This window comes from Rosa chinensis, chromosome 6 (genome assembly GCF_002994745.2).
Source record: "Rosa chinensis cultivar Old Blush chromosome 6, RchiOBHm-V2, whole genome shotgun sequence".
Classification (NCBI taxonomy): domain Eukaryota; kingdom Viridiplantae; phylum Streptophyta; class Magnoliopsida; order Rosales; family Rosaceae; genus Rosa; species Rosa chinensis.
Genome location: NC_037093.1, coordinates 66,595,296 through 66,617,761, shown reverse-complemented (window position 1 = coordinate 66,617,761; position 22,466 = coordinate 66,595,296). Strand labels below are relative to the sequence as shown.

General features: G+C 38.3%; 2 protein-coding genes and 1 pseudogene across 3 annotated transcripts; all 3 read right to left on the bottom strand.

The window, feature by feature from the left end:
• Window positions 1–11,254: 11,254 nt before the first annotated feature.
• On the bottom strand, window positions 11,255–13,423 carry LOC112171802 (putative receptor protein kinase ZmPK1). The gene has a single exon (XM_024308924.2). It carries the CDS (start codon window positions 13,406–13,408, stop codon window positions 11,255–11,257), a length of 2,154 nt encoding a protein of 717 aa, XP_024164692.1. The 5' UTR covers window positions 13,409–13,423.
• Window positions 13,424–14,270: 847 nt separating this feature from the next.
• On the bottom strand, window positions 14,271–17,200 carry LOC112173105 (annotated as a pseudogene).
• A 210-nt stretch (window positions 17,201–17,410) lies between these two features.
• Window positions 17,411–22,122, bottom strand: LOC112173106 (protein MRG1). Of its 2 annotated transcripts, XM_024310660.2 has the most exons (10): window positions 21,731–22,120; window positions 21,584–21,634; window positions 21,350–21,363; window positions 20,793–20,938; window positions 20,195–20,235; window positions 19,877–19,972; window positions 18,982–19,061; window positions 18,314–18,483; window positions 17,862–17,946; window positions 17,411–17,738 (listed from the first exon to the last, which is right to left on the bottom strand). In XM_024310660.2, exons 1-10 carry the CDS (start codon window positions 21,929–21,931, stop codon window positions 17,648–17,650), a joined length of 975 nt encoding a protein of 324 aa, XP_024166428.1. In that variant the 5' UTR covers window positions 21,932–22,120; the 3' UTR covers window positions 17,411–17,647. The 2 variants fall into 2 exon arrangements, with proteins under 2 accessions (XP_024166428.1, XP_024166429.1); XM_024310661.2 differs by lacking the exon at window positions 21,584–21,634 and having other exon boundaries at window positions 21,731–22,122.
• Between the last annotated feature and the right edge of the window lie 344 nt (window positions 22,123–22,466).

Here is a 22,466-nt window from a genome sequence, read left to right as displayed (position 1 = left end):
CAGGGACATAAAGAACATCATGTAGTGTCAAAGAAGGGGTGAGACGAACAGACCCTATTCCTAAAACAGGAAAAGAATCACCATTGGCATTGACAACAGAGGAAATAGAGGGTGGATTGAGAAAAAGAAAGAAACTACGATCATAGGTCATATGGTCAGATGCTCCAGAATCAATTATCCAAGTATTGCCACCAGTAAAGCTAGAAATTTTTAAAGCAACTCCAACCTTACCATTACCACTGCGACTTACAGATGCGGTATCCTTACCAGCAAAGTTGGTGTGATCTGGTTTTGTCACCGCATAGTAATCTTGGTCTTGAACAAGATGAACAACAGCCTTTCCCTTGGGTTTGTTGTTCTGACGTCGGCACCTATCAAAGTAGCCTGCTGGAAAACCAACCAACCTGTAACAATTTGCTTTGATGTGGCCTGGATTCTTGCAGTAGTTACAAATCAGATTTGTGGAAAACCTGGGAGAAACGTATTGATCTTTCACCATGGTGAATACGCAGCAGAAGGAAAAAAACAACAAACTACTTGGAAATATAAGAAGGCAACGGTGAAGAAAGGATCAAAGGACAAGGAACAAATCCAAGCACAAAGAACAAGGGTCAAGGATCAAAGAACAAGGGTCCAGGATCAAAGAACAATGAGTCAGAGTCCAGGATCGGATCTCCGCTCTGATACCAAGTCAAATATAACGAAAAACAAGAGATAATTTTGACTGAATAATTCAGATATCTCATTTACCTTACAAGAAAGAATTATATACAAATTACAATTGCGCCTAATAGGACAAGTATTACTCCTAAGGAAAGTAGTAAACCTAATAATACTACAGATATTACAGAATATTACAGATCATGGAATATTACAGAATATCTACGTAAATAAGGTAAGTATGAGTCACACCAACATATTCATGTAGTTTGTTAGTAAAAAAGAACCAGCTGAGGAAAAAAAAAATCAATACCAAGCCAAAAATACAGTGAAAAAGATCTTTGAATTACAGCATTATTTCAAAATACACAATTTATGAAGACAAAATAATGGAGTTAATAAGTTATAAACTATGTTCATACCAAAGAGGCGTAATAGATGCTCAGCACTGTATACAGATGAAGGAGAGACATTATCTGCAATTGCTTTCTTAAACTGCGGACGATCATATTTGTAAAGAAGGATAACTGGCAATGCTTTGTCAAAGTAGCAACAGAGTCCTTTCAGAATTTCTTCAACTGAATGAGCTTTCCTAGATACACATTAAGATAGTCCAAATAAAAGATTGATTTTTTTGCATAAATTTGAAGAACATTAAACCAAAAATGAATTGCATAAATGCAAATTGGATTCTATAAACTGTTCACATAGGTGACTTCAATTGCAATACAGTACAGTTCTGTGGGTTAAGACAATTTATTTGTTTTTTAAAATTGGCATATAGACTTCCAATACAGAAGTATATTTCAATAAACGGTCCAGGCGTACCCACTCATCCCAATTGATGAGGGAAAAAAAAAAAGAGGGAAAGATAGTCAAAAAGTGACATGAAATCAAACATTTTGAGAGATGTAACTATACGAAAATAAATTTCAGCAGCTTAAGCATAAGTCTTCATCTCTGATATATATCTGAACCCCCTCTGATTAAACTTTAATCAGAGGGGGTTCTGATTAAAGTTTAAGGCCAGCTAGCTATTTCAAGTTTAATATGTTTTCAAGTCAACTAGTTTTACATGAAAAATGTTAACACAAGTCAGCCAGGTCAAGCAACAATCAAGCACAAAGGCAAGAAGTGAACAAAAGCTAGAACCAAACAGCGGAATACGAACTAAAAAATTCATAAACTGGAACTAAAATTGATCAGATCATTATGAGCAGGTTATGTACCATTGTTCTTGTATGCCTGAGCTTGCCTAAGGATCTGAAGGAAACTTGCCTAAGTACCATTGTTCTAGTATCATTCCCTAAGCTTGCCTAAGGATCTAAATACAACCAGAGTTCATGTACCATTGTTCTAGTAACATGAACTATATTTACAAGATCTAAGTCCCAAGTCCATTGAAAAAAAGAGCTAACATTCTGCTCTTAAATTCAACAATATGTTATCTAAAAACAATTTGATCCGAAAGAGCCTGAAAAATCAAAATAGAAATTTCAGGAGAAAACAAAAAGAAACATTGAAAACAAAAAATCTAGCAATCTTAAACTTAGAATCCCAACTTTTTTAATTACGAACATAAACTTCAAATCAAAGAATTGAACTCTATCCGTTCTTATAAGGGTATAACTGAATATGAAGGAGCTGTTGTAAGAACAACATTGCATTGCAGCATGCATATTTCAACAACGTTGAAATGGCATCCAAAACTTGCTTGTTATTACATTCACTGAGTTCAATACTAATAATAGCTTAGTTACCATGTATTCCAAAATTCCAAATACAACAAATTTTTTTTACAAACAATCCTACAATACTCATCTAGAACTGAAAATCAAAAGACAAGCATTGATATTCATAAGAAATGAAGCCACAACATCTTAAATCTAGTGGCCTAAGTTGCAATTTCACACAATATAACACAAAAACTGCAAGTATAAAGATCAAATGCGGCACGAGACTTACAACATAACCAGAAAGATCATCCCTTCTTCGAAAACGCATCCATTTTTTGGGGAACACAAATCAATAAACTCAGTCAAACCGCACAAATTTACTCACAACTATCGCAACAAGAAAGGCTAATTACCTCTGCAGCAGAAAAGTCAGACCCAATGACCTAAATTAGTAACCACAACCAATTTTCAATAGCTGAAATTATCAATCTCAATGAATTATGGAGAAATTGAAGGTAACGATTGAACAGTAATTTCGATCACCTTCTGAACCAATAGACTTAAGTGGCGACCAATGACAAGGCAATCAAAGCGATAATTAGATTGCACATAATTATGGTTCGAGTCGGCTCCTTTTTCTTCTTGCTCTGAAGTAGCAAAGCTTGGGGTTTTATCCAAGCCATGAACTTGGACTGTAACCACTGCAAGTGGTATAATGGTTCTTGTCTAGTTGGGTGTGCTCCCTAATCTAGGTTCAAACCCCGAAGCTGTCAAAGTGGTCAGGCATTGTGCTGCAATGCACAGTTGGAGTATTTCACATGCGCTGAAGGTGTTTATCTTGGGCTTAGGAAGCCTTTGGGTTCCCATTGACAACGTCAAAAAGAAAAAAACTTGGACTGTAACTAGGAGCGGGAAATTCAAGATTTTGCCAAAACAAAAAGGAACGGTAAGTGTAAAAATGAAATAGATATTGAAAAAGTTGTATATCATTTAGAGTCCTTAGAGCAGCTCCAATAGTTTCTCGATATTTTAATTTTTCTCTATTTTAGAGAAAATTGAGCCTCTTTTGCTACAACAGATTCCCTATAACTATCCCTATTTTAAGGAAAGTGAGAGCAACTCCAACAGCTTCCCCATATTTTGATTTTTCTCTATTTTAGGGATAAATAAGTTTGTTTTGCTCCAACATATTCCCTATAACTATCCTCAATTTAGAGATAGTGAGAAAAGAGAAAACCAAATTCCCTAAATTTACAGCAATCTCTAAAATTTTAAGAAAAAATTATGGAGATTGCTGTAAAATAGGGAATCTGTTGGAGTTGGAGAAGAAAAAGAAGCTAAAGCTTTGACTTTTGCTTCCTTATAATACAAAAATTATAGAGAAGCTGTTGGAGTTGCTCTGAGGAAAGAGAAAACGAAATTCCCTAAATTTACAGCAATCTCCAGAATTTTCAGGAAGAATTATGAAGGTTTTAAAGATTGCTGTAAAATAAGGAATATGTTGGAGTTGGAGAAGAAAAAGAGGCTAAAACTTTTACTTTTGCTTCCCTCTAATTCAAAAATTATAAAAGAGCTGTTGGAGTTGCTCTTAATCCAAAGCACAAAAATTGGCCAAAATTATTCCACTTATTGGGGATAATTTTATCCCCACTTACTCTGTTTAAAGAAAAATGACAATTTTGCCCTTGACTTAATTAATTAATTACATCTGCCCTCTGTATCTCTCTCTCCATGATATGCACTCTCTCTCATCTCTCTCTGATCCTCTCTCTCTCTCTCTCTCTTGCTGGTGAGGCCGGTACTGTTGGTTGTGATCGGACGAGGAGGCTGACGGAAGTGATTGTTCTGACTAAATGGAGGCGTTGGACGGTGGTAACCGGTTTGGTTGGTGAAGCTTCCGGGGACGCCTTGCCAGAAGTCGAGATTGGCATCCAGGACTGACCAGATGTGAGAGTCTCTGGTGATGTACTGACCTCTGTCTCCTTTGAAAAACGGACGATTCGAGTAGCCTCTCTTCCATCGGTTTCGTCCGCCTCAAAACTGTTAAAAAAGAAGGAATCGATTATGTCAGCTTAACGTCTCAAAGCCATTTGAAGTAGGGTTCGGTTTGATTCGGTTCGTTTTTAGGCCAAAACCGAGAACCGAACCGAACTAGAACTTCGGTTCTGTTTTACATTTTTCAAACTTCAACACCGAAAACCGAACAGGACCTGTCAGTTCTGTCCAGTTCGATTTTTTTTCTTAAATCAAAATTATTTTATACAAATTTTTTTTTTTTTTTGAAGGCATGTTTGATGATTCTTTTTCTATTTTAACTAGCCTTTTAGGCTCCTTGCTGACCAATATACTTACAAAAATTACACTGAAAACTAAGAAATTAGAAATCAAGGCCATTGGAGCCTTCTTAATATGGCCATTGGAGCCTTCTCAATATGGAAAAAAAATCAAGGCCATTGGAGCCATTTTGATATGGAAAGAAAAAGTTAAAAACATTGTCTAGAACTATATCCTCTAAATAGCTGGAAAGTTTTGATAATTGGTTCTTGTTGCCTGCAAAGTGAGACGAAAATGCTTCAGCACAAATACATTAGACAAAAAAGAAGTTGATACTGACATGCTTTAAGGGCTATAAGAGCTTCGTACAAAATTGCTTCTTAAAAACCCATAACACAAATAATTAGAGGGAAACATTACCTCAAAAACTTCCTTTGCAAAGTCTAAGCACCCAATTCCAAACCATCCACCACACCATTCTTCCCCAATCTCACCTGCAAACAGAAATTAATAATCAGTAATCACTATAACGAAATCCTAAACCAATAACAAATCAATCAAAAACAGATACATATATACTAGCAAAACTGCAAAGAGTTTAGCTAAAAATTGCATAAATTAATATTAGCAAGGATGGGAACCAAAACAAGACCTGTTATGGGTGCACAAGTGTACTTATCTGTTTGATATGTGAGGAAATAAAACAAAGAACAAGTGCATCATGAACCTCTGAACAGGTCATGTTGAAGCTTGGAATAGGCAAATTATAAGGATAATTAACATTCTCGTGTGGAACATATGAACCAAACGGAAGTTCATGTTGCCCCCCTAAGTTATAGCTGGAATCCTTGGAGATATATGATGGGGAATATGGACATTGATATCATGGCAAAGGATCTCAATCCTGTTGAGAAAACAAAATAATGTTAATAAGGGCTAGTCATAATGAACCGTTCCATTAAGTTGAGCCTGAGATGAATATGCATAATATGAGGGCCGTATGATGAACGATTGTGAATGTAATTCAAAGAAAAAGTCAAAACAAAGAGTAACTGAGCAAGCTCCATATTTCTAAAATTCCCAAAAGCAATTCATTTCATGTTCAACAATACATTATAAGTAACCCAAATAAAGCGAGTGTGCACACAACTGAGAGTTTCTCCTTCACAGTCCCGCTCAGATCCTTGGCTATCGATCTGCTTCATGATCTTGGCCATATCGATGAGGCTGTGCTTGATGTTCTTGCGGTGCGATTCAGCTCCTTGAGACTTAGAGAGCCTTAATGACTAGAGCGGTAGAGAAGAAAGAGGCGAAAGAAGAAACCTAAAATGAAATGTTGCGAAAGGCCGAGTGAGAACTATTTATATTGCGGCTACTTTAGGGTTCAGACCAAAAGGAAAACAAAATGACGTCGTTTTGTCAAATGTGAACAGTGTTTCGGTTTTCGGTTCGGTTCGGTTTTCACCGGGCCGAAACCAAAAACCGAACCGAACATAATCGGTTCAGTTCGGTTTTTTTTCGGTGTGGTTTTGTTCGACTTCGGTTCGGGTTTCGATGAGGTTTTTTTCGGTTTTTGGTTTCCGGTTTCGCGAGCCCACCCCTAATTTGAAGACAGTAGAGAGAGCGGATATGGGAGGGGAGAGTGATCGACTGTCGCGGCGGTGACTGGAGCTCAGGTTAGGATTTCAGATTTGGAGTGACGCGGAGCTAAGGGAAATGACGTGGGTGCCCAAATCAATTTCTTTTTTTTTTGGTAAACTGCGGACAGAAGCCCAGAAGGAAAGGAAAAAAAATTATTATCTCGTAATACAGGGTTATTGGGGGGAATAGATGTCTGTTAAAGGTCTATTCAGGGGGTAATAAATGTTTTGAATTGATGTAATCTCCTTTTTTTTTTCCTTAATCAAAGTTTTATTTGTCTAATTATAGGGAGATTAGTTCTCATTCCGGCGACCGAAATATTTATTGGGGGGCAATACAGGTCTATTGGGGGTAACAAACCTCTCTGGTCCGATATAAGATCTCCGACAACCTCTTTGGGAACTTCCGGTGAGGTTTCATAAACCTCTATTGCCCTTCAATAAACCTCTATTACCCCCAATAAAGGTCTATTTAGGGGCAATAAACTTTTCCGGCGACCTATGAGATCTCCGACGACCTCTTTAGGAACATCCGACGAGGTTTTCAGAGAAGTCAAGTGGGGGGTGGCCGGTGACGGGACTCAGGCGAAGTCTCCTATGGCTTTTCTCTCTTCCATTTTCTCTCTCTAACAAAAGGGTGAGGGTAAAATAGTCTTAAAAAATAAAAATAAAACTTAATTGGGTATCAAGGAAGACCTTATTAGAGTCTTTATGGGTAAGGGGGAACTAAAAAAACTTAATGGGGTAAGTGAGAAAAAAAATCTCTAAACCCTAAATTAAAAAAAAAACCCTATCATTTAAGGCCCGTGTGCCGTAAAAAACTAAATACACATTACTTTTACGGCGTGCAATAAAAGTGCTCTGTAAGTGTATTGTAATATTTACAACATGCATTAAATGTGTGCCCTAAAAAAACTAAATACACATTACTTTTACACCGTGCAATAAAAGTACGCTGTAAATGTGTTGTAATATTTATGGCGTGGATTAAATGTGTGTCATAAAAGACTAAATACATATCACTTTTACAGCATGCATCAAAGGTGTGCTATAATTGATATAACTTTTACAGCATGCGTCAAATGTGCGCTGTAAAAGCATATCTTTTACGGCATGCATCAATGTGCGCCGTAAATTGCGCGTAGTAAAAAACAACTTTTCTTAGACCATCTCCAATGGAGTAGTCAAATCCACGTGGAGGCTTTAAACAATAATAAAAGACATATGAGATCACTCCATCCCATATGCCAAATCTGATGTGGAAATGACCTCTTCACTTGGGCTGTCAAATTTGACAATACCAAACTCATCTGTCTTTTATTATTTTATTATTTCTTTCTCCTTCTCCCTCTTTCCTTGTCTCTTCTCTCTCTCTCTTTCTCTCTCGTTCTTCCTGCCCACACTGAAACTTTCAGATTCATACCCAGATCTCTTCTCTCTAGAGATTGGCTTTCCCATCTCTTCTCTCACAGCTCCTTCTTCTTCATCTATAACCTCAGCGTTGCACCTCTTCTCTAGCGTCATCTCCCCATCGACTCTAGCTCTCACCACCATCCAATGGGCATGTTTCATCGCCGGTCAAGACCCACCGATCGCCGCCCATCAATTCACCCCCCAGAAGCAATAATCTTTCTGGGCATGATGTTTCTCGTGGTAGAAAAAAACGGCATATTCCTAATTTGGCAAACAAACATGAATATATTCAAATTTACAGTTCCACGTACACCATCAACAACAATGTCAATCACAACAAACACCACCATTTTCTTAAGAACTTAAGCATAAAAAAAACTCAAACAAAACCTCAGATATCTTAACCCTCCACAGCACTCTCAGTAGGGACATGAATATCCTTATACACACAAACATAAGGCACATTGCACCCAACGTACTTCCCAGTCCACCTCCCCTCGTCAATATAGCTAGCATCCTACACTGAAGAATACAAATGAAGAAAAAAAAGAGACAAAAACAAAACCCAAAAGAAGAGGATAAATAAGAAATTAAGAAGGAGAAGTAGTGAATGAGATGAAGAACAAGAAGGAGAAGAAGTCGAAAAGAAGTAGGAGATAAGAAAGAGATTAAAAAGTCAATTATTTGTAGATAAAATAATTTTTTTTTATAAATAAAATATTGATATTATTTGACACATCTATTGGAGAAGAAATTGAACAAAAATAACATTGCCAAGTCATCCTTCAAATTCAATTTTGACACACTTCATTTGAATACTCCATTGGAGATGCTCTTATAGTACCCTATTATGCATTCTTTGTTTTCAATCGACTAGTAGGGAGGTGTTAAACAGCGACAAGCGTGGCCCGTGGCCCACCATTGTACTTATACTGTCCCAACTTAACCACCCATTAGGTGTTAGGTTTTAATCACAAAAGGCCTCGGTACATTTGGATGTGATCCACCCACTTATAAGTTATATTTTATTTGTCACTTTTCCAATGTGAGATCTTTTCTCTCCAACACGCCCCCTCACGTGCAACCTAACTCTAGGTCTGCACGTGAAATTAATTAACAATCTAATTCGCACATTGGAAATTGGGACACAAATCTCCCACATTGGAAATTGGGACACAAATCTCATATTGGAGACTTGGCCAATATAACAATCCAAGGCCCACATCGGACACTTGGTAACAATCCAATCGGAATTTTCCAATAGCAATATAAGGAACCCAAATTCGGGCCTATGATAATTGGAGACGTAATTGTAGAGGGACTCGCTCTGATACCATGTTAAACAGCGACAGGCGTAGCCCGTGGCCCACTATTGTACCGATACTGTCCTAACTTAACCACCTGTTAGGCGTTGGGTTTTAATCACAAAAGGCCTCGGTACAATTGGGTGTGATCCACCCACTTATAAGTTATATTTTATTTGTCACTTTTCCAATGTGGGATCTTTCCTCTCTAACAGGAGGGCTTCTATAAGCTCTCTGAAATGTTTCTAGTTTTCTTTCTTGTACTATAATTCTGTGATTGGTAGGTAAAGGCTAGTCGAAGGATTTCTTTTCCTTAGGAGGCAAGGTTGTCCTTGTTCGTTTACGCTTGTTTAATTGTGAGTGTATCTTCGATCTGAATGATCTGCATTTGATTAGATAAGTTTTTTTTTTTTTTTTAATTTTCTTGCCAAAATTCATGTGTAAGTGTGTATACTCTAACTTTTGTCTATCGATTCTAATAATATCAATTTCTATTCAAAATAATCGACAACCATCACGAAAATATCTTCATTTCTTTTTATAAAAAAATTAAAAAATGTTGTAAAACAAAAGTAAAAGAATTTAGAGAGAGAGTTTGGACTCAGAAAATGAAGTGTGTTTTTATTTATCTCACCATGAGGTTTATATATAAACAAAAGGTAACTATTTAACGGTTACACCAAAAACTCATATGATTACAAATCAATCAATTGCTAATTATATTCAATAGGGGTGGGTTCGGTTCGGTACCGGACATTCAAGACCAATACCATCTACCGTACCAGACACTCTTGGTACACAAAATAGGCTACCATTACCGGCCACAAAAGTCGGTATACCAACTTCTCGATATCGGTTGGTTGGGCCTCCAACCGAGTTTAAGATTGGGCCAGCTTTCAGCTATGGCCCAACTGAAATTGTAAAGGCTCAAACCTGTCAGCAATTTCCAAACAAAGGCCCAACCATAAGCAAAAAAACTGTCATACATAACTTCAGTTCATCAGTTCAGTTCATCTCATCAATCATTCATCACTTCATAGTTCATACAAATTATAATTCAATAATTCGCAGTTCATCTCATCAATTCACAGTTCAATAATTCATCTCATCAATTCACAGTTCATCTCATCAATTCACAGTTCATGAAACCATGAAACCCAGAATAAATTGGTAAAGAAACTAAGAAACTAAGAAAGAGTCCCAACTCACAGGTTTAGAACTCACATATACAAGTAAAAAATCAAGATTCCACTTCAAAGAGACTGATTCCACTTGAGATTAAGTGATTAACTGCAGCAAGATGCAAAAAAGTAAAACCATTACAATTTTAGAGATTACTCAATCTAGAATCCAAAGATTAACCAAAGAGAAAACTCAAATCTACCAAAAATTGATACGAGAGAGAAAACTCACCGGCCGTAGGCCATGAATCGAATGAATTGATACGAGATTTCTAGGTTTGAAGATTTGAATCGAATCGAGAGGCGAAGAGTTCTGGGTTAGAATCGAATCGAACTTCGGCCGTAGGCCATGAATCTCTTATTAGATACCAGATTTTCTGGGTTTGAAGCTTTGAATCGAATCGAACTTCAAGCCTTCGAGGCCTCGAATGAAATCGAAGAGTTCTGGGTTTGAATAGAATCGAGAGGCGGAGAGGGTTTGAGTGATTGAGTCTGAGAGAAAGGGCTCGGTTCGAGCCTCAAGCCTTCGAGGCCTCGAGGGGCTGAGGGAAAGAGTGGCTGAGCAGTCTGGGACTCTGGTCTCTGGGTGGAGTGGTGGGTAGTAGACTAGTAGTCGTATTACCCCTTCAGGGTTTGGAGAGTTTGAGTCTAATCAACGGTTATAATTTAATATGAAATAAAACTATTAATAATCAATGGTTTAGATCTATAGATATAAAATATATTTAATTATATAAATAATATATATAATATACGGTACGGTACGGTATGGTATACCGTATTTATCTTCAAATCAGTACCAGTACCGTACCAATATGTTCCTCTCGGTTCGGCACTACCGTACCAATACTTCAGTAGCCGACATTTTCGGTAACCAACATTTTTGGTTCGGTTGGTACTCGGTTGGCTGGTTCGTCTCGGGAGGATTTGCCAGCCCTAATATTCAATCAATCACCAATTAATCTTAATTGATGTATATCATGCAACACTAATAACTATTACATGAATAGCCACATTAATATTTACAACAACAAAAAACTTTATTTTTGTATGATAGATTGTTAAATACATCATGACACAGCAAAGCATCCAGTCACTATCTTGCGCTAATGCTCTTGGTCTTTGTCAAGCAGCACAAGCATCTCAACGACTTGGTTCATAGTTGGTCTCGCGTCTCTGTCTTCCTCTACGCAATGTAAAGCCACTCCCAACAGAATCCCTGTCTTTTTTACATCATATTTACCTTCAAACGAAGGGTCTATGACGTCTCCTATCCGAGCTTCAATTTCACTAGCAGAAGTTCCATCATGTAATTTCTCCCTCACCCACATGATCAGCCTTCTCTGCTCACCATCAATGGCATCCACATCCGGCTTAATCGGGTTCTTTCCGGTCACCATCTCCAACACCACAACCCCATAGCTGTACACATCCACTTTGGATGTGATAGGCAAATTGTAAACCCACTCCGGAGCAATGTATCCTCTAGTTCCTCGTATCCTCGAAAAGCTCCAATTCTTAAGGTCATCTTTGTTGAGGAGCTTGGATAGGCCAAAATCTGCAACCTTTGGTTGATAATTGGAGTCCAAGAGTATGTTTTGAGGCTTAACATCACAATGTAAAACCCACTCCAAACATTCTTCATGCAAATAAGCAAGACCCTTTGCAGTGCCTAGAGCAATCTCAAACCTCTTTTCCCAATCAAGGACATTGGAAGCTAACTTTTGTGCCAAGGAACCATGCTCCATGTACTCATAAACAAGAAGCCTGCGCTTCCCCTCCGAGCAATATCCCCACATCTCAATCAAATGCATATGGTTCAGCCTCCCAATAGTGTTGACTTCTGCTGAAAACTCACCTTCTCCTTGGTTGGTTTCATTAAGCCTCTTGATTGCTGCAACTCGATGATCAGCCAACACAGCTTTGTAAACAACACCTCCTGCTCCTCTTCCAATTTCTTCACTAAAACTCTGCGTCGCCTTCTTAAGCTCAGAGTAGCTAAACCTCTTGAATCCAGTTGCAGCAAGAAGGTAGCCGTACTTATCCTCATTGGAATCTCTCTGATTTTGAGTTATTAAACCCAAAACCAAAAGTATACAAATGATCTCAAACCCTCCAACTCCACAGGCAAACCACAGCAAAAATTTCTCTAGACCAGTTACATGGCTCTTCTCATAGCTCCTATCTAGCTCAACCACCTTCTCTAAGCAACGCAACCTATACTCTTCTTGTGGCAATCCATAAGATGACATATGGATCTTTGGCACTCTCAAATATATGTCTTTAGAAGAGCTAGGAGACCTGTATCCATTGAGCAACACCGTTTTCAGATAACAGCCATATATTCTACTGCGGGGAGAGTATTGGAAACCCTTGCAGTTACACAGCTGCAAACAAAGATCCTCACACTGCATGAATGTGTAGTTGGGGAAGTATCCGTAATCATACTCGTAAAAGTCGAGCCTCGAAAGCTTGAAGAAACTGGACTCACCTCTGCCGCAAGTGTAATTGAACTCAGGTTCACAACCATAATACCAATCAGTATAGTTTGCCATTTTGTAACCAGGAATGCAATAACATTTTCTTCCAGTACTAGGCTCATAGTCACACACACTATTTGGACCACAAACCCCATGAATCATACAAGCATTTTCCATGATCTGCCCTGTCACAACCCATCTGTCTCCTGGTTTGGCCCGGCTGTGCAACCGAACATTTCCATCACAATCAACCGTCAGTCTTCTTTGCGAAGCTGCACCATAATCGGAAGCGATCAAAGTATATTTGTCTGATGAAGTAAACTTGCCTAAGGAATCCATCACGGCAACTCTACTGTTGTTGTCTTTGGACCTTCTGGCTGTTCGGCTTGTTTGCCATGGCTCAAACCAATACACACTTGAAATCTCAAGACCGTCGAAGAGTAGCCGGAGAAGGTTGTCATTGTCAAAGAAGAGCTTGTAGAAGCCAGAGGAGTAGTTGCTCGGGCTTCTCATGGAGACAAGGATTGTGCTTCTGGTGAGTGGTTGGTCTGGAAGAAGAGTATCAGTAGGGTGATCAAAGCTCTGCCATAGAATGACATGCTCCGAGTTTAGCAAAACAAGATTGCCGGAATTGTGGAGGCTTAAGTTCGCCTGTGAGACTGAAGTGGTGGCTGTGGACCAAACAATGGATTGACCAGCGTCGGTTAAGATGAGATCACCAGTTTTGAGGAGGGAGAGCTTTGAGTGTTTGCCATTGACTGGTTGGCCACGGTTGGCCATCCAGACTATGGTTCTGTTTTTGTAGTGGTCAAATGGCTCACTGAACCAAATAGCAAAGCAAAATGAATTGTTGCCGACTTGGTGAAACCCGGCGGTGAAAACTCCATCCCGTGAAGTTAAAACATCGTCTGGTTTCTCTACAGATAGGGATGAGCCTTTATTCGGAGTGTCGGACGTTGAAGACAAGATTTGGAAATAAATTGCAAGAAAAAGAAGAAGAATGTGAAACAGAGCAGCCATGATCCAAGAGTATTCGTACCAGCAACAGCCACTTCTAAATATAGACCATATCATAACGTGGTCAATGGTCATGACTTCTTGATATCACCTTGTGATTTTTTGGAGAATTTGACCACTTTCCCTTCAAAATATACAATTCAGTTACCGCACTAAATACGTCTGAAGTATTTTATAAATATTGATGCTCATATACAATTCAACTAACACACTAAATACGTCTGAAGTATTTTATAGAATCCGTCAAATTTAGTTATAAGATCATGTTACGTGTGAAATATAGTAGTAATTTTATTGTAAAATGTTGGATGTTAACATCTTCAAGTCGTGCGGTTGATGCTTGGAAGTCGTCGGATTTGCACTACATTATTTACATGAATTATTGTGTGGGACTTGTGGTAGATGCCGACCAGATACTTCCAACCTGCTTTTTCCAGAATCCCCAGCCCTAAATTTATCATCAAGTTGCTTGGAAAGTCAGCTGTGCCTGTACTGTTCCAAATATAGAAAAAACCATGACTGGCCGGCACAAAACATATTTTTGAACACATTGGAGTTTCGCATCATATTATACAGTACGCTACGAATGACGATTAGGCCAGCATGCTTTTTAGCGACTAAAGTATACTTGCAGAATGCAGCTCAGAAATGTTACTTCTGTTCTTCAGAAGATTTATTTCTATCCAAATTAACATCACATTACAGGTGAACATGCATGAAGCATTTACAAAATCAAAACATATATATGCAAGGGAGGAAATAGAATTAGGGGAATTACAATATGAACTATCTAGAGAGTACTTTCATTAGAAGTTTTTACTAAAAACTCGTCAACTGCAACAAACTCATTGCCACTGAGATTCTTTGCCGTGGTGTTGAAGCATCTCAACGACTTGACTCATGGTTGGTCTTGAATCTTTGTCTTCTTCCACACAATGTAAAGCTACTGTTAACAAAATTTCCATCTTTTCCACATCATAGTTGCCTTCATCAAACGAGGGATCTATGATCTCTCCGATTCTGGATGCAATTTCAGTTCCATTTAGTTTCTCCCTCACCCACATAATTAGTCTTCTCTGCTCACCATCACTGATTTCCACACCCATTGTCGGGTTCTTTCCGGTCACCATCTCCAACACAACCACTCCATAGCTGTATACATCCACTTTGGATGTGATGGGAAGATTATACACCCACTCCGGAGCAATGTAACCTCTGGTTCCTCGTATCCTCGAAAAGGTTGAATTCCTAAGCTCATCTCTGTTAAGAATCTTGGAGAGCCCGAAATCTGCAACCTTTGGTTGAAAATTGGAGTCCAACAGTATGTTTTGAGGCTTTACATCACAATGTAGAACCCACTCCAAGCACTCTTCGTGCAAATAAGCTAGACCCTTTGCAGTGCCGACAGCAATGTCAAACCTCTTCTCCCAATCAAGCCCATTAGAAGCTAAATTTTGTGCCAAGGAACCATGCTCCATGTACTCATAAACAAGAAGCCTGCTTTCCCTCTGAGCAATATCCCCACATCTCTATCAAGTTCATATGATTCACCTTCCCAATAGTACTAGCTTCTGCTAGAAATTCTGCTTCTACTTGATTAGCTTCACTGAGCAGCTTAATCGCTGCCACTCGCTGATCAGCCAATACGCCTTTGTAAACAACTCCTCCTGCTCCTCTCCCAATTTCATCACTAAAACCCCGTGTTGCAGTCTTGAGCTCAGCGTAGCTAAATCTTTTGAACCCGGTTGCAGTAAGAAGGTAGCCGTGAATATCTTCATTTGATTTTGAGAATGTACTGCTCAACAAACCCCAAACCAAAATGATACAAATGATTTCAACTCCCCCAACTCCATAGGCAAACCAGAGCAGGAATTTCACCGGCTTACTGACTCGATCTTTAACATACTCCCTCTCGAGATCAACAACTTTTTCTGTGCAACTAAAACCAAGGTTCTTCGGGGGCTTTATGTCTGTGTTAGAGAAGAGGTGAGCCTTGGGCAGTCTCAGATAGAAGTAACCTTGAGTGTTCCACCTGTGCCCACTTCGCAACTGCGTCTTGGGATTACACTTATAAACACCAGAATCAAACGTGTACTGAAAGCCCTTGCAGTTATCCAGTTCCAAGCATCTTTTCTCACAATCACCATAGCTATAATTTTGGTACTCATTATAATCGTAACCATAGAACTCAACTTGCGTAAGTTGGAGAAAACGAGACTCACCTTCTACATAAGAGAATTGAAACTCCGGTTGACACCCCAAAGACCAATCAGTATGATTTTTCATCTGATATCCTGGAAGGCAAGAGCATTTCCTCCTAGAACTGGGATCGTAGCTGCAGAGGCTGTTAGCTCCACAAATTCCATGAATCACACAAGGGTCTGAAAAGGCTTGCCATGAAACCACCCAACTCTCTCCTGGCATTTTCCGGCTATACAATCGAACATTTCCATCAAAATCAATAGTCAATCTTCTCTGCAACTTTGCACCATAATCAACTGCAAGAAAAGTCAGATTGTCCGAAGAAGCAAAACTGCCCAAGGAATCAAGCACAGCAGTTCTACTGCTGTTGTAAGTAGACCTTGCATTATCCCAGCTCACATATGCAGGGTTGGGCCAGTAGACACTAGAAATCTCAGGGCCGTCAAAGAGTAGCCGGAGAAGGTTATCATTGTCGAAGAAGAGCTTATAGAAGCCAGAGGAGAAGTTGCTCTGGCTTCTGGAGGAGACAAGTATGGCGGTTCTGGTGAATGGTTGGAGTGGAAGAAGGGTGTCAGTTGGGGAGTCAAAGCTCTGCCATAGAACAACCTTCGTCTTCAGATTAAGCAGAACCAGATTACCGGAGTCGTAGAGGCGTAAACGGGCAGGGGAGATTGAGGTGGTTGTTGTAGTCCAAACATGGGATTGAGCAGCATCAGTTAAGATGAGATTACCAGTTTTGAGGAGGGAGAGCTTTGAGCGCTTCCCGTTGACTGGTTGGTCACGATTTGCCATCCAGACTATAGTTCGGTTCTGGTAGGAGACTGGTGATGACGATGATGATGGCTCATTGAACCAAATGGCAAAGCAATACGAGTTGTTGCCAACTTGATGAAAGCCGGCAGTGAAAAGACCAGCAGGTGAAATCAGAACATCTTCTGGTTTCTCTACAGAGAGGGATGAGCCTTCACTCAATGCGTCGGAGGTTGAAGATGAAGTTGGAGAAGTGATGGCCAGAAAGAGAAGTAGAATGAGAAACAGAGGATCCATGGAATGAACTTACAGAGAGGACACACGACCAAAAGAAAAGGACTTTGAAGTTTGAACAGAATTGATATGTTAAGAGTAGAAAGATGATCAAAGACAGAGGCATTTGTACTAATAGACATTCACACGGTCGACTGAGTTGACGGAGGCCGAAGGTGATTCGGAAAGGAAAAAATGGTCACGTTCCATTGTAGATTTTGACGTACACCCATCTGCCGCACCAAATACGTTTTCAATATTCAATGCAATATGTCGTATGACAAGGTTTTAACTCATGAGACATCAAGTCAAGTAAAACCAGTCGAGGGCAAGTAGCAACTTCTTGCAGAAATGGAGTTTGCTACGGTCGGGCCTCATCTTAGAAGGCTGTGTTGATCACTTTAAAATTGAAGCAACTGCTTTAAAAAAAAAAAAACAATTGCTGCATAAACCATTGCGTCCAACTTCTGATAACAACTTGATTGTCTGCAACTTTGTTCCCATCTTAACTGATAGTCAAAGATTGTTGCAACTTAGAACTAGAACAAAAGGTGCAACCTCCACCGTCGGTCATATTTTACTAGAGAAGGTTTACAAGGCATACGGTATATGTTGAAAACACATGTTACATGCGCAGTGAATTGCAATACATTATACGGTGAATACAAGCACATTAACGGTCACCTGCTTTTGGAGCTCAGAAAAAGTTCAAATCGGTGCCAAGATATCACACAACAGCTGTAGTTCTACAGTATTATGTACGAAATATGTCCCTGCTTAGTCATCTTGTTTGTTGGTGCTGATTTCAGTATCTTCTGGTACATGGTAGGAAGAGAGGAAGAATGCACTCTGGTTCTTATGTAGGAACCTACATGACATCATATATCAGAGAGTAAGAATGATGTCGAAACAGAACTAACGAGGTTATTAGAACCTCCGCAACTGTGAAGAAACAATATCTATCTATTTAGAAGAAAGTTGAAGTCGGTACTTGAGAAAGTCGGCCAATCTTTGCAGCAGCTCTTTCAAAGTCTCCTCTTCAATGTTAGCCTCAACCAATAACTCGGGCAGTTTAACTGCAAATCCCAGAAAATTACATAACAAGCTTATTGTAACGAAAAGCTTCAATTGCCAAAACTCCAGTAAGCAACCAAGCAACATCAGCATCGTTATTGATGAATACAAGAAAACATGTGGCATCCGCATGGAATTCACCAACGAATGCCAGTAACACTAAGGTATAATTGCAATCTTCTTTTAAATAAAAACCATTATCCATGTAGTTTGTTAGTAAATAAGAAGCAGCAGCTGAGAAAAAAAAAATGAAATCAATACCAAGCCAAGAATACGGTGAAAAAGATCTTTTAATTACAGCATTATTTCAAAATACACAATTTATGAAAACAAATAATGGAGTTAATAAGTTACAAACTATGTTCATACCAAAGAGGCGTAATAGGTGCTCAGCACCGTATACAGACGAAGGAGAGACATTATCTGCAATTGCTTTCTCATACTGCGGACGCTCATTTTTGTAAAGAAGCATAACTGGCAATGCTTTGTCAAAGTAGCAACATAGTCCTTTCAGAATTTCTTCAACTGAATGAGCTTTCCTAGATACACATTAAGATAGTCCAAATAAAAGATTGATTTTTTGCGTAAATTTGAAGAACATTAAACCAAAAATGAATTGCATAAATGCAAATTGGATTCTATACACTGTTCACATAGGTGACTTCAATTGCAATACAGTATAGTTCTGAGGGTTAAGACAATTTATTTGTTTTTTTAAATTGGCATATAGACTTCTATATAACTATGTGAACAGTTTATTGCAAGTACCAATATTACTAATTAAACCTGCTTTGACCGAGTTAATAAACCTACTAGTACAAGATAATAAAAAGATATCACCTTAGATGTCAGATGGAAGTGTTGTTTGGTAGTCCCTTTTAGCTACTTGAGGAAAATAACATAGTAATTTACTCTCCCTCGTTGTTATTTTACATAAATGGATTCGTGGCGTAAACTGGTGCCAGTTTAGAATAAGAAAAGAAAAGGAAGGAAATATAGGATGCAAAGAGAGAGTAATAACATGAAAGAAAACTTACAAATCATCGCTGTTTGATCTGTATTCTAGATACTTCTTCAGTATGTCATCAACATTTGGAGTCCGGGGAAGTTTAACAAGCTGCAAGAATGGATATGGGCCTGAATATATGGGATATCATTATGTGGAAATTCATAACAAGTGAATATGGGATATAATTTGGGCATTTTTTTTTTTTGGGAGATTTACAATGCAATGGGAGGATGCATCAGAATTAAGATCACAAGCTATGCACATAATAACAACTGAAGTATGCCAGACCCAGCATTCAACAAGTATATGCCCCAAAAACAACTAATCCATCCTAGTAGGACTCCATATGCAACATTTACTCTCTACATTACCATAACCAAACAAATAAAAATAATTAGAAGTTTAAAACCAGTGCCATTAGCGATTCCATAATGCAGTCTAAAGACTACATTCCAGTCTTTAAAATGGCTTAAGTTATTTACATGGTAAATGATATAGCTAACTTATTCTTTCATCCCGTATAATACTTGTAGTATGTACTGCAAAACTAAGACAGACAACAAAGATGGCCAAGTGTCTTTCATCTCACCATGAGAGGTATGATGATTGTCCACAAGAAACTTGATAGTTAAATTAATGATTAAACAATTCATCAAAGTCACTTGGACAAACTGGCAGGAGCTAACAATTTTAGTTTTAATGGACACTTCCTGCTCAAGACTTCTGACCAATCACATATTCTTTACGCCAACAGAATAGGAAAAGAATACAGGTTTTTAATTTTAGTTGTGACAAAAATAGAAAACTTGGAGAGTATAACTGACTAAGAGAAAAGAAGAACCAAATAAAATTATACAAAGCCACTTCCAGAAAGATAATTTAAGTCATTGTTTAAAATGTTGTATCGAAAGGAACATATCTACCTTGCCCAGATGAGTAACTGATTCACAATCATCAACTAGTTGTTTCCTTAAAGCATGTGGCATTCGAATCACAAGTTCTTCCAAGCGTATCGCACCCTTTAATATAAAAATTAAATAAATAACAGATAATAACAAAACAAAGAAAGGAAAAGAAAAGCTCAAAATCTGTAACTTGAAATTTTATGACTAAACCAAGAGATCATTTGTGTTGGTTTTCAATAACATAATAAACATCGGTATAGTAACCAAACTGATATCTGGAAGCAGCAAGCTCATGCACATGCTAAGGATGCTTTAGGTAACATAATCAGAGGATACCTTAACAACAGAGTCATTCTTTCTCTTCTTGCCTCTTGCCCCTGCAGATAATTTCATATCAAATGCAAGAACATAGAATATGATTTACATAGATATTGCAAGGCAAGGACAGTATATAAGAATGTAATCTGTTATAAGCCTAACTCAAGAAACATATCCAAGCTATGATCACGAGGTACTGTGCGCTATCATACTTCTTTTCTATAGAAAGGAATTCAATGACCCTGTTGTTACTTTATATATACTCCTATCCACATGGTAGAAAAGTTAAGTCATGACTTGGTCTTTCTTTCCACCTCTTTAAAGGGCAGTAAAGGTTACAAAAATATAGTAGGATTTAGATCACATGCGAGAGTTTCTTCATTATTAGGCTAACCATTTCTGTTCTTCGTTCAAAACTTAATGAAGGAAGAAAAAAAACTTTGTAATTCAGTAATTACTTACTGTTAGTTCTCTTAATTGAATTGAAATTAAACTCGACCCAATCTTTTACTAAAAGGATTGAGCCGAAGACAATAAAAAGATCCTATTGTGTTCCGCCACTACATCAGATAAATAAAACCAACAGAAAGGAAAGATTAAAGATCATAAACCCAACCATTATAACTTTTTAGTTTAGTCTGTGATGTGCGTGATAGCTTTGGATTCTTGTCTGTTCCGTCTTTCATTCTGGCGAGCTTCTGTTTCTCCACATTCTCTTCAGTATATTTCAATAAACGGTCCAGGCGTACCCACTCATCCCAACTGATAAGGGAAAAAAAAAAAAAAAGAGGGAGAGATGGTCAAAAAGTGACATGAAATTGAACATTCTGAGAGATGTAACTATACGAAAATAAATGTCAGCAGCTTAAGCACAAGTCTTCATCTCTGATATATATCCGAACCCCCTCTGATTAAAATACCCTAGTACGATGTAATGCTCTCATAATAACATCTATAAAATGCATATCTTCAAAAGGAAACAAAAATGAAACTATGATGCCATGCATAACAAAGATGAAAAATTGAATCGAAACAGAAAATGATAACTGAAATATAAAAAGGACACTAATTGCAGAAGAGCATGCTTCCAACAACCACCACCAGCTCGACCATGAAATATGAAATCAAAGGTTGGAAATTTTGTGGGATAGGTAAGCAGAAAGTGAAGCTCACTTTTTGTTCCAGCCCTGCAGCACAGAAGAGTACACAATCAAGAGATGTACAACTATATCACCACAGCAATGCAACTACACAAATGAATCAAATGCCTCAAAGACCAAATTGAAATACTAGTCCCAAAACAAACAAAAAAGCATGGAGCTTTGTTTGGTCTGGCACAAAAAGTATGGGGCATGCAAATGAAACAAGACATGTTTGATGGAGAGAAATCAGATAGATGAAACTTACAAGGTAATGAATAAAAAACCTCCATTCGTTCTTAAATTGAGTTTTGATCACCTTGGAGAGTAAAAACGCAAAGCCCACAGTGAGAATTACTCAGCAATCAAATTACCCTATTCCCTTAAAATGTAAATTTGAGTGGTCGAGTGTTACCTTGGCGTCGTAAATGTGAGTGTTGTGATAAGCGAGGACCTTCTCTCCTTCGACAAAGGGGCATGAATCAGAGGAAGGAGATGAGACGTCGTCGTTTTCATGTTCGATGCCGGAATCGGTCTTGGTGGCAGAAGTGTCAGACTCTGTGGCAGAGGAGTCAGTAGTGACATCATCATCATCATCACTCTTGGAGTGTCCCATTTTTGGTTTGAGGAGTTTTGTATTTCTGCTGGGTTCTGTCTTCTTGTCTCTCTTATACTACTACTTGGACTGGACATTTGGGGTTTTACTGTTCGGGAAGTCGTTTGCGCGCTCTGGCCAAACGACGACGTTGGAGGACTCCCCAAACAAAGTCAATGTTCTCAGAACCCACATAAATGGAGAAGGTAAACTAAAGGTTTAGGTTTTGTTCTTGCTCATTTTGACCACCTTGAGCAGTCATCCTCCTTCTATACTTGGTTAACATTATTTCCTTGTAAAATCAAAATGCTATGAACAATTTACAAGTTCATGGATGTGAATTACTCCTTCGCTATTTGGTCGATCTTGTCAATGATGCTAATTCGGACGTTAATGCTCAATGTTGTATTACATTCTAAATTGAAGACTTTTTTTTAACTTTTCGTATTAGCACTCATTGTAGTACTCGTTCAGTCCTAATTCCTTTTCGCGCAACTTCAAATTAGTATTTAGTAGATAAGATCATGTTATTTAATAATTTTCTATGAACGATAAA